The 16,873-nt window shown below is 42.2% G+C and overlaps 1 protein-coding gene across 1 annotated transcript; it reads left to right on the forward strand.

Moving 5' to 3' along the window:
- Nucleotides 1–405: 405 nt before the first annotated feature.
- LOC138961536 (uncharacterized) lies at nt 406–12,869 on the forward strand. The gene is made up of 6 exons (XM_070333191.1): nt 406–500; nt 795–856; nt 3,198–3,341; nt 5,816–6,472; nt 8,668–8,899; nt 9,821–12,869. Exons 2-6 carry the CDS (start codon nt 820–822, stop codon nt 10,536–10,538), a joined length of 1,788 nt encoding a protein of 595 aa, XP_070189292.1. The 5' UTR covers nt 406–500; nt 795–819; the 3' UTR covers nt 10,539–12,869.
- Nucleotides 12,870–16,873: the final 4,004 nt, after the last annotated feature.

The following is a 16,873-nucleotide window of genomic DNA, read 5'->3' on the forward strand; positions in this document are numbered from 1 at the left end:
GCAAACTGTACCGAGCGTTCTTCGGTTTGATTTCCGTAATGCCAATGATCGAGGGCTTGTGGATCTCCACAAGGGCAGCAAGCTCAGCTCGCTTGGTATTCAGGGTGTCAACGTTACTATAATACAAGTGCAGTTGGCCTGAGTATGTACATAAAAGCCGGGAGTTGTCAATAATTATAGAGTATTGCAGTGCTATCTTTTTGTTTATTCGGGAGACATGATAATTATGTTTTCACATTGAGATTATGATATCCAGTGCAGAATTTGTTTTCACGTATGAACAAGTCATACCGTAATCCCGAGTAGTGAGTGAGGAAGTCTAGCGGGAAAATCCGTATAACCAGGGAAGTTAGCATCTATTATTAGAAACAAACAAAACAGAGGGGCGCTACTCTGAAGGACCAAACAAAATTTCCGGAACATCTGAAATGTAGCTTCCGGTAGGAAGAAAGCTTGGTCCAGTCACTTGCTTGTGCAGTTGATGAGCAGTTTTAGATCGGGTACGTGTGTGTGTGTGTGTGTGTGTGTCACTGTGTGTGTGTGTGTGTGTGTGTGTGTGTGTGTGTGTGTGTGTATGTGTGTGTGTGTGTGTGTGTGTGTGTGTGTGTGTGTGTGTACGTGTGTGTGTGTGTGTGTGTTTGTGTGTGTGAGAGATACAGAGAGAGAAGGTTGGGGTCGAGAAAGAAGCCTTTTGCATGAAAATCAACTTTTGTGCAAATATATTTTAAATGCAGCAGTACATTCATAACATTGTTATTCTTTCTGTGTTTAACCTTTGTATTAATATTCTTCAGTTCATACCCAGATGTCATTTGCAAAATGGATCAGCAATTACAGTCTAACAGACACAAGCAAGGTGAGAATAACAAGCATCCAGTGTTGTCTTTAACTGGTGCAGAAGGGGTGTAAGTCGACCAAAAGTGGGTGCATTCCCTGTTGGTGCACTTCCTGCAGGCGTTTTGCCTGAATACAGGGAATGCACCTGGGTGAATTTCTTGTAGCGTTTTGCCGATCTTGCTGAAAGTGAAACGGAAAGTCACGTGATGCGTAGCCACATCGGTAAAATTTATCCTTTTCTTTATTTAAAAAAAAAGATTTGATTCAGTGTTGCAATTGTTATTCAAGAGATGAGATAATCAATTAAGTCCTCCTGTCAGTCGAACTGCAGTTTTGGTGTCACGGCTTTGAAGGGATGCCGCACTGAGGTGAGTCATGTGCTTGGCGCTTGATTGAGCTGAACAGTAGTATGTATCATTAAAAGATGCCTACAGGAAGTGCACCTACAGGGAAGGCACCCACTTATGGTTGACGGTATCCTTCGCGGAATATGACTTTATTCAGTTATTCTGCAGAAAAACAGAAATGCTCCAGAAAAAACAGGTTTTCTGCAGCATTTCTGAATAATGTCATGCCCCTTCTGCCATACCTGTACCTTGAAGTCTTCTGTTCCCTCCCAAGGTTCTAATTTTGCTCCGCTGTAGGGTTACACAAGGTGTTTGTTTTTTCTCCATGGCATGACTATACTTGGCTGTACAAGGTGATACCACCACATTGTCATTACCATGATTTATTTGTAGTTTTGTGGATCCTATCTAGCTTTATCTTCTCAGAGATAGGACACTATCAGCCTTCTGCCTGTGAGAAGAGATAGGACACTATCAGCCTTATGCCTGTGAGAAGAGATAGTTGGGGAAAGTTTAATGTGTACTCACCGCACAAACTTCATTGCATCAACCAGAGAACTGCTAGTAATAATTTGTCTTGTTTTTTTCAACTGCAAGTACACAATCAGTTGATACACTCCACTCTTACAGTGGTACCTGCGATGAAAGGACACCCTTTGGACCAGCAAAAAGTGTCCCTACATTGCAGGTGGCCTGTCATGACAGGTATATTTTGGTGGAGATAATACTTAATAGACAAAGGGACCTCAGAATGTGTCCTTTTAATGGAGGTGTCCTTTTAAGGGAGGTGTCCTTTTAAGGGAGGTGTCCTCTCATCAGAGGGGCCACACATTGCAGGTACCACTGTACAATGAAAAATAACATGTCTTACTTAAAAAATGGGGTATTCAAGGAGCTTTCACTTTCAGTTATAACTGTCTTTGTTGTTGTTCTCTGCATATCCTGGCGAAGCCGGTACCCGGCGAAGCGGGTAATCATCTAGTTATACAATATTGGCGTTAACCGGTAATTATCTTATTTTACCGGTTGAAATTACAAAATACCGGAACAAAAATGGCTGCTGGTATGACCTACCGGTTGATTTTTGAACTACCGGGTTTTTTTTGCTGGCAAAACAACAAAAGCAGTACTGACTCTTACTGGTTCCAATGACCAGCCTACCGTTTTTTTCTGGACTATTTGCATCATTAAAGTTTGCGTACCGGTTTGAAAAAATACTAGCGCCATCACTGGTTATATATATCATTCGAGTATATTGTTTGCAAAAAATGGAGGACTCACTAAAATAATTCAGATATATATTCGGAAACTATTACCAGCTGTCTGTACAATATAATTATTCTGCATTGATGGGGATAAGATTTTTTTTTTATAAACACACCACTACACAGTAACAACAGCATTAGTTAGCTAAGCCAGATCATAACGTCATAGAAATGCAGTGTTGTTCCCAGACTTAGAGGACAATAGGTCAGTTGCACATACAGTCAAAATACTTATCGGTCCAAATGTTCTGACTGCCAAAAAATTGTTGTCAAAATCTACCCCATTTGATTTTTCATAGCTATCTGACATTCAATGTACCCTGGGGCTAAAACAATTTAATGCCTCAGATGAAAAAAGTATGCGTGACTGGGTAAAGATCAACATCAAGGCCTGGGATCAACACTGGAAGTGTAACCACTGATCTCAAGAGAAACTTATTTTGAGATCAGAATGTGTAACATAAAAATCCCAGAACAGGTGAAGCACTAGACATTTTTCTAAATAATAGATATATATATATAGATTCATTATACTAAGAAGCAGCCATATGTCTTGTCTGCATATGGCGGAAAATAACAGGCAAGCGTAGGATTAGGAAGTGGAATTCCAGAAAAGTTATGGGTAAAATGTAATAGCCAATTAGACTTTGTCATTAATTCTGAAAATCGTGTTATGGTACATGTACATCAGTGGATAAGCCTTTACACTCAATTATATTCAGCTGATTTTGTCGCTTCTCTTTTACAGTGGTGAATGCAGCCAGAGAGCGGATAGCATTCTTCAAAGCAGCATGGGGGTCGAGAAGACGAGAGAAAAATAAAACTGATGTCTCCAAACTGTTCACTTGTTCTGGTGAACATGTGCTGTGCAATCCTATCGAGCCTGTCTTGTGTGAGTAAATATAAGACTTCTCAGGAACTTGTTTTGTTCAGAAAAAAAGAAAAAAGAAAGAAAACAATTTACAAAAGAAAAGGGTTGGGGGGGGGGGGGGGGGGGGGTCTGGGGAACTTTTGGGGGGGTTCCATTTGCCTCCAGTTCTTAATGTTTGTTAATCTAAGATGCGAACAGATTTACACTTTTGATGATGCATTTTAAAACATTTGAGTAATCCAGAGAATCTTTATTGTGGTTTTTGTACATTTTGGCTATCTTGGCCGGTGATGCAGGAGTCTATTAAGCTTGGAGACTTTAATCCAGGATAAACTATGTTGAGAGTACAGTTTATCCCCGAGTACGCAGTACTAGGGTCCTGCAGACTTTAATTGTGTGTCTGTGTATCTGTCTGTCTGTCTTGACTTAACAGCTTATTGCTGGGAAACTACTGGGCGCAGTTCATTCAAAAGTTGATACACTAACTTGATAATAGGTCCGATTGATCGTATTAAAACTTCATAATGTTACCTGGGACCTAAATGCGAAATAAATCACAAAAGCCACTCTTAACGGTGGGAGTTTTTGCGGTGGGAGGCTGGTCGCTTTGCGAACAGCCAGTCACTGAACTAAAGGGGAGACTTTGGGCGGCTGAGCCGAACACCTCACGCAGTGACGAGAAAAGCATGAATTGCAAGACAGCCGACGGGTGTGGATTAATTTGGTCTCGGCAAAGAAACTACAGTGCAGGTTTGGTCTCGGTGAGACTGAAAGAGAGACAGAGAGCACGAGAGAGAGCGACAGGGACACTGTGTCAGTGATTCAAGGTTGTGGCTTGGTGGCCAAAGGGATCCGGGTTCGATTCCCGGCATGGGCGGTCTATTTTATTATTTTTTTTTAATTCTTGTTTACTATTGTTTATTATGAACGTTTTAATGTTATATTTTACTCAAATAATTTTTTTAATTGTGTAAAATAAATTTTTAAAAAAATTTTTTTTTTTTAAATCCACGTGCACAAGACGTAGAGGTTACATGCCGAGTCTCCGTGATTATTAAAAATAATGGTCGAAGTTAGCGGATCATGAAAAATGCGAGCTTTAGCAAGCTTTTTCATGACCGCGAACTGAGACCATTATTTTTTATAATCACTGAGACGAGGTGTCTAACCTCTTTATTCCTCCTTTCTTCAGTTATTCAAAGAGAAGAGGAGGTTTTTTGCGAAAGTTTGATCGAATCCTATTCACTCAACCAGTCAACCTGCGCAGGCGATCGATTAATGCGCGGTTGTATAGTTCCGTGCAAATCATTCCATTCTGTTAACACTTCTTGTCAGTTTTCCTATTTTGGACTAAAATCAAGTACACAGATATGCTGTTATTCTGCTGTGGCGGCAAAGGCAGATATTGTGTGTTCTGAATATGTTTTGGTATCGCTTAGGATAATGTTCTTTCGTCAAATGGGACTAGCAGACGAACTTTTGCACCCGTGTTCCAACGTTAAAAACTGTATGAAGTTCAGTTTTCTGGGGAAAATAGTGTATGAAACCGCTTTATGTTGTTTAAATTGATGAGATGTGTACATTTGGTTGCGTGTGATCCGTTTATTAAATGAAATATTGTTGAAAACTGACCGTCAGATTGCAGTCTGTTGTCGGAAACTGAGTGAAAAGAAGGGGAACTACTCTTCTTGATTCAGAAAACAACCGAACTCATGGATTTTATATGGAGATTCATGTGTTCAGGCCTGTAGTTGTTAATTTAAATGCGGTATGTTTGTATTGTTTGCTCCAGAGATGTATACTTTGTACATTAGAGCGTTCGGAACTTTTCAGTCGCAAAAAGTAGTACCGAAACAGAACAACTTCTCAACCCATTGCACTATCGAGGATTCAGGCTGTTGCTGGGTCGTTATTTGTTTGGTTGCTGGGTCATTATCGAAAAATAACTACCCCTACAAGTTTACAGAGGTAAAGAAGCAGAGGGGGGAATAAAAAAACTTTCATACTGGGGGAGCGAGCCAGTCTGAAGAGTACTCGGGTTCAGCGCCAGCGTTTTTTATCACGGGCAAAGGTTTCTAACCTCTACTCTTGCATGCCAGCCCTGTTCTGTTTGGAATTGTATCCTTATACTTGTACTTGGATGAGTCCATATATATCCTTATTCATAGATGCAGGGGGAGGCTGATGATTACCCGAAGAAGAGATATACCTTCATGTTGGGAGAATATTGCAGATTGTTGTTTTTTTGTTGGTGTGAGCACATCGTCTGCTTCTGCAAGACTGGGATAGGGTTAACTTTGGGGAGATGTTTAGACAGCCAAAGCGGTTATTCCAAGGTTTACCTTGTTGGTTTTTTATTTGATTTTTTATTATTTTTTATTTTTGCTAACATCTTTTCAGAATCCCACTTATTTCAGACTTGATTTTCTTAGATTTGTGGAGGTCTTATAGTGGTCCACTGTACAGAAAGTCATTATTTGTCTGTTGTTGTTTAGGTAAGTGTGAGCGACGCCCTGATGTGCAGCCGGAGACAGTGGACCTCTACAGCTACCCGACTTCGCTAGACCTGGTGATTCACCCCTCGCTCGACCGCAACCAGCTCTACCTTGACCTTCTTCACCACTCACCCTTTCACCGCACAATCACCGAAACCTCCGTCCCTCTCACTGTCACTTTTGCCGATGTGGCCGCATCAGCTGGAAATCTGGACTTCCTCAGACACCTCTTCACCTCTTCTGATGAATGTGTGCGGCAGTTCTACTCTGAGTATTACTCTTACCGAGACTCTGCCGTTTTGCTGAAGCTCTTCGTGCACGCTTTGAACGGAGGATCCACTGAGGTTGTGGTGTTTTTGGTGGAGACGTTTTTAGAAGAACTGACGTCGGATGTGAAGGTGGTGATTTTGGAGCTCTGCCTGTGGTTGGCTACGACAGAGAAGAGTCTCGTTGCCTGCTTTCAGCTACTTGCGTTGAAATTTGGGGTGAACATTGCGAACAATAACGAATCTTTCTGCCCGCTGCGCTTGACGTGCATGTATGATAATGGCGATGCGGCAGGATTCCTGATAGACCATGGGGCGGATATGTACGCTGAGAACGCTCACGGGACTACCATTGCGTACCATGCCTACAAATATGGAAGATATTTGTTTGGTAAGACGTTCTGTCTTGTCATCTTTTTGGAACTGAAGACTTGACACTATCTTATTTTGTTGCTTACGACAATGATAAATGAGACTGTGACAAAAGGTCAGGTGTCATGTCTACTGTCCCGAATGACACACGATTGCTGACATTTCACCATTGCCAAAAGAATAAACAAATAAGAAATAGGTAGAAAATGAATGTGAAAACTGACTTTGATTGTTGATCAGTATTTTCTATACCACTAACAAATAATCTACTTACACATAGCTGTTTGGCAAATGTATGTTGCATGGGACACACTGACATGAAAGTGGAAGATGTTTTTCCCTCTAGAGAAACTGCATATCAAGTTACACTTTTTGTGCTCTTCCATTCCAGTTGGCAATCAATTGTTAACGCATGTTATTAGAAAAAATAGAACGAAAACAGATTAGATAGAATGAAAAATGTACTGGTGATGTCATTTGGGACATACTGACATGAAAACGGCACCTTTTGTCATTGTCTCAAATACTAATGCATAATTTTTTGTAGTTGTTACGCCTAAGTATATTAGTTTGTACAGTTTTCTGTGAAAACTTCTGTGTAAAAGTGCTTCCAACTTTTCAAATGGTCTAGTTTGCCATGCATTATCAAAATGACTGAATATATTTTAATCGTTGTTTGCGTTCATCCATTCATTTTGTAAACCTGTCCAAAAGCGCATGCTTATTTTGGATCTCTAACAGGTCATTGTCAAATACGCTTCGTGTGTAAGCGCATCAACAAGTATGCAGCTGAATCGTGAGATTCATCAGTTACTTCCCTTGGATTATATGAGCCAACATTAGTTTCTCACCAGTCTGTGCAGTAACAGAACTGCTCGTATGATAGGTGCAAAAAACTATGTGTTAAAAGTTACCCCAAAGCTTCAAATAAAACACTTTTTTTGAGTAGACTGCATATTATTCACGATTTGGGATACTACTTTTTCAGGATTTGGCTTCCAGAATGAACATTTAATGTAATTAAATTAGAGGGTTCAGTCTCGGATCATTTCACCCCCTCAAGTGAATTTGGATAGGATTTAGTAAAAGGGGGGGCCGGGGGGGGGGGGGGGGGGGGGGGGGGTCACAGAGATGTTTTTGTCCAAAGCTAAACTAGTGAACAGTGCAATCTGGTGCCATAATTATGAGCTTAGAATTTGCCACTGTATCATGTTACCAAATTGTGTGTGTGTATGTGTGTGTGTTTTTATGTGTGTGTGTTTTTATGTGTGTGTGTTTTTATGTGTGTTTTTATGTGTGTGTGTGTTTTTATGTGTGTGTGTGTGTTTTTATGTGTGTGTGTCCTATTCTTATGGGATGTTTTTACATAACACATGCCAATTTCGCATAGCCTGTATGTAAACCAAACCCTGAAATTAAAGGCACAGTAAGCCTCCCGTAAACCATCACAGATACTGTCAGGTTTTTACACACAGAACAAGCACCCTTCCATTTGAACGCTCACCAAACGGGAACATCCTAGGTGCCCTCCGTAAAGAGCGAGCAATTTTCAAAGAATTTATTTTTGCGTGGTTTATCTTACCCCTGAGCCATCGTAAACCCGTGTGATCCAGTTTCCCTTTTTCACAACGTAGTCGTCGGTTAGTAATTTGAATGTGACTAGATGTGAGCTTATCTGCAATAGCCATGTACCTCTCACTATGCACGAAACAAACGGCTGTGGTTCACAAGAACTCTAGCGATGGCTTTTGACTGTTTAGAGGAACTGGCGATGCCTCTAAACCGTCGTCTGCTTCGAGAACCACGACCTTGCGTGATCCTGCTTCCGGGCTTTTCTGTTTTCAAACTTTCAAAACTTCGAATTGTACTGATCTTGTCTTGATGAAAAAAGAATTCTTTTATGATTTAAGAATGTTTGTGTAACAAGCTGTCAATTTATTATTTAGATTTTAAAAGTTAGGTCTTGCGCCAAAACGCACCACGGTCCGATCGTCTCTAAGCAATCGGCGCAAAATTAATTCTTTAAAAATTGCTCGCTCTTTACGTAGGGCACCTAGGATGTTCCCGTTTGGTGAGCGTTCAAATGGAAGGGTGTTTGTACTGTGTGTAAAAGCCTGATAGTATCTGTGATGGTTTACGGGAGGCTTACTGTGCCTTTAAACAAATGACATCTTGTGTTTTATCTCAGAAATGATAAATTCCTTCTCTACACAGGTCTGCACAGAGTGCTGAGGACCATGCTGGACAAAGGGTTCCACGTGGAGGCCACGATGGTCCAGGGTTCCCACTTCCGCTACCCCCTCATGTACACATTCCTCAACCACAGCGAGGTGGACCTGGTCCAGTACCTGGTCAGCTGCGGCCACGGCGTCAACATGCCCATCAGAATCCGCGTGGATGACCAGGAACGATGCATCACCCCCCTGATGCATGCCCTAGTGTGCAAGTGAGACTTTTTTACGCTTTTTTGGACTTGATTTGATTTGTTGAAAGTCTCTCAGGTGCCAGGAGGCTGGTTCCGAATAACTCTCACTTACTCTGTTACACATGTCGTATGCATTGAGAGCGCTTACTTCCCTTTGTTTTTTAGATCTTGATTTGTAATACATGTACATGACCCATGCCATTCAAACAGGGTAAACATTTTACTGCCTTACCCTCAGGCAAGTCTCTATGTGTTGTTGTTGTTGTTGTTGTTGTTGTTGTTGTTGTTGTTGTTGTTGTTGTTGTTGTTCACTCACACTCACAGGGCACAGAGATTACATGTACGACCATTTTTGCTCACCCTCACCATTTAGGCAGTTGTACTCCATCTTTGTACATGTAAGATCAGGGTTTCATTTACTAGTGCGCCCGGCGCCATTGGCGCATTAAATCAGAAAATGTCCCATCACAATTCTCTTCAGTGCGTCAAAGGGCGCATTGAGATTACGTACCACTGCGCCACCAAATGTACACTCTACATCGGATTACACACACACACACACACACACACACACACACACACACACACACACACACACACACACACACACACACACACACACACACACACACACACACACACATACAGAGATAACAGGATATAGCGGCTACTTCTCAGATGGCACCATATTGCACCATTTTGCATCTTTGGTCAAAACGCGTACAGGCCTCTTTGGCGCTTCTTGCCTTCGACAATGTCCCATCGGAATTTGGTTGAGGGGGACAAATGTCCCATTGCCTTTTTCTCCCAGGCTAAACCCTGAAGATGAAAAAAATTTCTCCTCTCAAGAGTATTCAATATTATTTTATATGTCAGCTATATCATTATTTACCCTTACAACTCCTTGTTTTTCGCATGAAACAGACTTTATTATTTCTGCAGGTGTTTTCACGGCACACGCTGGCTGATACATCAGGGAGCAGACGTCAACCAACGATCATTCCTCTCGCAGCGACTGGAAGACGAATCATGGACACCGCTGCACATTGCAGTCACTCTGGGCAACCTCTCCATCGTGCGATTGCTCGTCAAACACGGAGCACAGCCAGGCTCTGTCACGGCCACAGGAGAAACTGTGATGTCGTTAGCGCTGGAGAAAGCAGGAACCCTCCCAGAATCCCTCAACATCGCGTCCTACTTGATTCAAATCAACACCCCTGTTAGATCTATACCTGGACTCAGCTTTCTGGTCAAACCTAAACTGGAAGAGGCAGTGAGAAACAGCTGGACGATGCTTGACCTTGCCGTGTACAACGCTGATGTGTTGGGCATGAACATGCTTCTGAAAGGCGGTTACTATGCTGGTCAAGCTCCCAAAGTGTCCCAGTTTTTGGCGGGAGTGTTGCGGCCGATTTCCAACCCACAGAGAAGGGTGATGAAAGTTGTGGAGGATTTTGCAGCCCAGAGAGGGGTTCCATTGCTGCAGGGGTTCTGCAGGGAGTGCTTGAGGAGAGCGTGTGGCTTGCGTCTGGTGGAGTACGTTAACACCACCGTGATGCCTGCTCGTCTTCGGTCCTACCTGTTGATGGAGGATTTGTTCGGACCTCTGGATAGACAGGTGGACAGGGAGGAGGATGGGGATGGTGCTGTTGTGTCTTGAAAGCTGATGTGTATCATTCGTGACCTGTACAAGAAGAGTTATCTTCTGTTTAATGGAACACAGCTGTTAACTATTACAATTTCAGTATGGAGGGAAGGGGGGGGGGGGGGGAGATGAGATGAGATACAATTGAGAGAGGAAGTAACGGTTTTTGCTATTAATGACACATTTTGTGCTGTTGATAAAAGTACAAAAGTCTGCTTGTGATATTGATTCTGAAACTGTGTAGACCAGTACACACACACACACACACACACACACACACATCATTTTCTTGTTGTACAGGGTCCCCTACAGCAGCTTATGCACTACAGGTCCACAAAGCAACGCACACACACACAAACACACAGACATATACACACACACACAATGCACACACGCACAACTGTATGGTATGTAAAACAAATCTAATGGAAACCACTGATTTCAGCAAAGCTACCTGCCTAGGTATCTGAGGCAGACTGAAGACGAATGAAAGTGTTGGTATTTTATTCATTTACGTTACAATCTAATTTTAAAGGCACTATCCTTCCCATGTAAACCATTCAGCTCACCATCTCAGATCTAGTCGGGGTTTACACAAGATGAGGCCATCCTTCCACCAAGATTTATACCAAAAATCAACAGCTTAACCGCTTTCTGTGTAGAGTGGGTATTTGTTAGGAATTAATTTCTTAAAAAAACATGAGTGTCCTAGTGGAGGATTGGATTGGATTGGATTGGATTGGATAAGATTTACAGTCCAATGAGGTTACTCTCATGGAAATTCGGGCTGCTTTCTCCCCGGGGAAAGAGAGCTGCCATACATACGGCGCTACCCATATATTTTTTTTTCCTGCATGCGTGTATTCATGTTTCCTGAGACTTAATGCCGTGTGAGATGGAATTTTTTTTACTTTATTCCAAGTCCCACGGGTATTTGATGGACATTTTTATCTATGCCTATACAATTTTGCCAGGAAAGACGTCAATCGTCAATCGTGGGATCTTTAACGTGCACACCCCAATGTAGTGTACACGAAGGGACCTCGGTTTTTCGTCTCATCCGAAAGACTAGCACTTGAACCCACCACCTAGGTTAGGAAAGGGGGGAGAAAATTGCGGCCTGACCCAGGCCTGAACACGCAACCTCTCGAAGTTGGGAAGTTCTGAGATATAATGAGAAGACCGGTCGCTAAAAATCGCTTGTGTGAGAAAGGATGAATGAAGTTTGAGAACATCTAGTTCGTGCGGAGCTGACTTGAAATGAATGGCGAAGTCGAGTACGGTGGGACTCTCCTTTTAAGACCCTCTAATTTAAAGGCACAGTGCATCTCACAGCCGTCGTTTTGCGTTTTTGTTGCAGCTGAGTGCATTTACAGTTCAAAAATCCTCCTATGGTAGTAAAACAAACCCAAAACTACCCAACGACGACATCTGTGAAGCTCGACAGTTTCTTGTTCACGCGAGTGCATAAATTAACCTAGTTATTACGTTGGTGTTTGGTCGGAGTTCGATTCAACTGAGTGATTCCGGCCTCGATTTTGTTTTACACAAACTCATGATGACGTCTGACATAGTTTGCTAGTGACGTGTCTTTTTGTGCATGATGTGGTGATCTACCTGATCTAAATTTAGATCCAAAAATAGGTCAAGACCAGCCGGGTCCGAGTACGAAATTAATTCGTAAAAAAATTGCAGTTCTTGACTCTTTGGGTGCAAGTCAATGAAACTTGGTAGTTCTTCTAACGGATAGCTGCCTGAGGTATGACTAAAAGCCCCAGGGGCTCCGTGCACCTGGATTTGACAAGTTCAGTACCTTTAAGATTCCCTCCCTTTTCGGACCGTCTTTTCTCAGACTTTCTGTTAATAAACTCTGTAAATTTACTCCCATTTTAAGACTCCCTCCTTTTTAAGAACTGATTTTCACATATTCTTTTTGGTTTTAAAAGGGGGGTTCCACTGTAATATCGATAAGCTTACGCTTCGCCGCCTCAAGTTTTGAAGAACAAACACTATGACCACAAGTGAGGTGGAATTAGCAGAATTATCTCTGTCACGGGAAGTACTGTGCCTTTAAAATACCAAAGAGCTTGCATAAAAAATAAAATCATCACTAAAATGTGACTGCTATGCAATGTGAATCTTTGAAATTGATGACTGTGATACAGATTAATATTAATCCTTCTGATCAGTGTGTTCAGTTTGTTAATTGTTATGTGATCTATAAGTGATGTTGATTTTGTAATATTAATTCTTCCAAAATCACACTGCAGCTTATTTTTGAGGGAAAAAATTACCAGTTCAGTTTATGCATGAGAATATCTGAATAAACTGTCTGAGGAAAAAGACGTTTCTTACTACTTATTCACCTGAGAGAGAGTGAGAGAGCATGGTGTGTGTGTGTGTGTGTGTGTGTGTGGTGTGTGTGTGGTGTGTGTGTGGTGTGTGTGTGTGTGTACGTGTGTGTGTGTGTTTAGGAAAAGAGGGAGATTTTAAAATTTAATCCATGATAATTTGGCCGTGTATTTGAAAATGTAACAGATCAATTTGTACATTTGTACCATTAAAATTAAAATAAACTGTTAATGTTGCTGGGATTAATTTGTAAAAACCTGTTACATGCTAACTATTCAAGCTAAGCACTAACGGGGGGGAGGGGGGGGGAGACCGTTTGGCACCATATTCATTTATCACTATTTAGCGAAGACGGTTATGACAAGCTAATGGCCCTATTCCACACAAACCACGATTCAAAATTTTGGCCACGAACTCCCGATTCCAAAAATTCGTAACAAATTCGTAGTACATTCTGATAGGCATCGTAACTGAATCGCAATCGATTCGTTGGTATTCCTAACTCATTCGGGGATTCGTGGCCAAAATTTTGAACAGCTCAAAACTTTTGCCACGAATTTCCGATTGCTCAAGAATTGCAAGAACTGACTACGAATATATATGCGAATCAGTTTAAGAACTTCACGAACTGATTACGATTCAAACACGAATTTTAAAATGTATCAATTCATGGCGATTCATATGGTCTGTGTGGAATAGGGCCATTTGCAGCATCTTGGCAGGAATAGCTCCGATGTCACCGACACGGGGATTTAGTGGGATTAAAATTGTCCCAGGAACTGTGACGAGGGGAAGAAGGTATACAAATAGCGCTGGTCTTGTTTTCGTTGGATTCTGAGTTGAGATTGTTGACAAAAATCGGGTTGTGGTGAGGTGTTCTCCTTCTGACGAATGCAGAATTGTCCGTTTCCTGTTTGGTCGTTGTTTGGGGTAGAAATTAAATGTATTTCAAGTTTTCAGTTATGGTGTTAAGCCACAAGTCCATAACACATCCCCCCCTTTCGCATTCCATGCCCCTCACCCGGTCCTGACCTGAGTACTCCCACAGGCGCATCTTTTTTTCTGTGGAAAGTTGCTCTGCAAACGAATATCAGTAATTTGATCTTTCAGTCAGAGTAACTTCTTGTAATGCAGACGACAAAAAACTTCTTTTCTATACTTTTTTTTTCTGGTCTAAGCTATATGAACTGCCTGTGGTAATAGACATATGTTCTTTCTACTTATAGTTATACTGCAGGGATTTCCTTTCTCATCTTCATTAAATAAACTAGCCTTGGTGATACACAGAAGTCAACTGCCGGGTGTAACGGGGATCACCTTGGCTATCACAGTACAGGACCCCCCCTCCCCATACCCCAATGTGTGGGTGAGACCCGGTGTGACGTTTTCATCTTTCGCCGTGTTGATATTTCGCTTCTCGGCCTCGTTGATCTAGTATAAACTCTACACTGAACACAAAAAAAACACCCTTCGATAGTACTGATGAGCGACCTTGTGTACCTTACATTCATGGGGCCAAATTTGTCCAACCAATTTGTTTTATTTAACTTAGAAATTTGATTCATTCTAAAATGTTTTCCTTCTTACTCAAGGGACGTAACCACTCAGTACACGTTTTCGAAGAAATCGATTTTGGGGGTGAAATCCATTAAATTTTACCACCAATGTTCTTCACATGCAAGAAACTGACATGCTTTTCGTCCATAAATAATTTCACTTCTTAATTTTACCAGGAAACAAAATTTCAGTCTTGAGTATATGTCGAGGGGGAAATATGTACAGGCAGCCGAAAGATGAAATCGTGACAGCACCATGTAACGCTCGGGGCATTTGATCGTGTTGATGCAAACTGTAGCCTACGCTAGCAACAAGAGATACAACTTGTGACAAGACATTTATTGACCTGGCTCGGACCACAGGCGGAAGGTATCGTTCACTGGACCACTACTTTCATAGAAAGACTACTATAGAAATGAAAAGTAGTGGTCCAGTGAACGATATACCTTCCCGCCTGTGCTCGGACCTGGCGTGTGTGTATGCACGTGTGCGCGTGCGTGTATACGTACAGGCGTGCGAACATGCGCGCGTTCATGCACGCGTGTATATGTGCGTACGTGTTTGTAGTTGCTGATATTCGCTTGAACAACAATGTGACAATGACGTCAAAACAAAAACAAAAAAAATGGGTATCGCCGTATACTGTATGGCAGCTCGCTTTCCCCAGGGAGAAAGCAGCCCGAATTTCTGTGAGGTTACCCTCATGGACTATATAAAATCTTATCCTTATCCTTATCGAAGTCCAAAATCCCAAAGTGCACGTGCACGCTGTGCACACAGAGTATATGGGTCAGAGGGAGTTGTAAGGAGATGGTATCTCAGTTGGTATTATCACGCATTGTATCCTCCTCAGCCGACAATCGACACTAAGACATGATGGGGAAAGCAGAGAGAATGCAGACAACCTCTTTCCCTCTCTCTTATTACCGATGTGGAACCTCTTTTTAAAGATACCCGGACCCCCCAACCCCCCCCCCCCCCCCCCCCACCGGTTGAAGACCTCCCCCCCCTCCCCTTTAGATTTTAGGTTTATAACCTCTAAATAAATAAAAACCGGTTCTCTTTAAATACTACATTATTTGGAACCCCTGATTTTTACTGTTGTTGGAGGTCTTACCCTTCGCCCGTCCGGGTTATCGACTTCACACGGAAGTCATCGTGGGGCCGTGCGGACTCATATGCTTCTCATTTCCTTCTTTGAGAAACATGGGTCCGCACGGCCCCACGATGTTTGTAGTCAAAATATGACTTCTTTTTTTCAATTACTTCTCGCTGAAATTGTAGGACATAAGCGCTTTTTAGGTGCCTGGGGCATTCTTAAAAGCTCATTAAAAGATTTCTACTAGTTTGAGAGATATTTGCAATTAAACACCCTTCTGGGTCCACACTGCCGGACCCACGACCACCGGCGAAGGTTAAAAGGGGAGGGCAAGTAGTCCTTGGGGGAGGGGTATAAAGACAGCACTTGAACTAGATACGTTTTTTGTCTTCATGTCATAAACAAACTCAGATGTAAAGAATGATTCTACGTGTGTGCTTTTGTGGGGAAACCTGAGGTACCCCTGTACGACTGATAACAATAACAGCAGTGTTGTGTTTTCAGCGTAGCAATAGGGTCCGATATATTTAGACGAGACAAGTATAATGCTGACGAGTCGAAGACAGGCAGATGACAGTGGAGTTTTCGATAAATAGATTCGACCTTTGCACTTTTACAGTGAGGACAACTTACGGGTACATGCAAGGAAAGCCCACAACTTCTAAGGCGAACAACTCTGCAGAGTCTGCTGTGAAGGGCGACAGTAGTCTCCCTGTCACACTCGACCCCCTTTGAATGAACTTTGTCCCCAAAGTTCCGAACCATGGACCCGCCAAGCTTAGGTCCCTCCCAGGTGGAATGGTAACAGCACGAAAATGATTCAGTGGCCTGAACATATCATGTCGAGTCCCATCGCTGTCGACGACGCCAAATGTAACCGAGTGCCGAAACACCACAATCACCTTTGAAGGCGAAGTCCACTCAAACGGGATTGAGAATAACTGTTATGGCTTCTCAAAGGAAGGCCTGAACATACAGACACACCAAAGCCGCCAGACCACATCACAAACAGAACTCTACAATCCACAGGTGTTGCCCACACACACACACACACACACACACACACACACACACACACACACACACACACACACACACACACACATACACAGAGAAGCCGTATATATGTATATCTATATCTATAAATATATTATAGAGATAAATGACAGTGTATTTTTTGCGTGGCTATAAATTGATTCGACCTTTTCACTTTTACAGTAAGGACAACTTACGGGTGCAAGGAAAGCGTTCTGGACAGTGCAGTGACATTCTAAAAATAGTAACGTAGTAACGGGAATATGGATTGACGCCACACGAAGGAAGGGAGATAAACGCTGAGAAC

Source organism: Littorina saxatilis, linkage group LG3, assembly GCF_037325665.1.
Source record: "Littorina saxatilis isolate snail1 linkage group LG3, US_GU_Lsax_2.0, whole genome shotgun sequence".
NCBI classification, from domain to species: Eukaryota; Metazoa; Mollusca; class Gastropoda; order Littorinimorpha; family Littorinidae; genus Littorina; species Littorina saxatilis.

Coding starts and splice junctions, on each gene's coding strand:
- LOC138961536 (XM_070333191.1), top strand. CDS start 820: ATGGATCAGCAATTACAGTCTAACAGACACAAGCAAG. Junction 6,473..8,667: donor ATATGGAAGATATTTGTTTG/GTAAGACGTTCT, acceptor TTCTCTACACAG/GTCTGCACAGAGTGCTGAGG. Junction 8,900..9,820: donor ATGCATGCCCTAGTGTGCAA/GTGAGACTTTTT, acceptor TTATTTCTGCAG/GTGTTTTCACGGCACACGCT.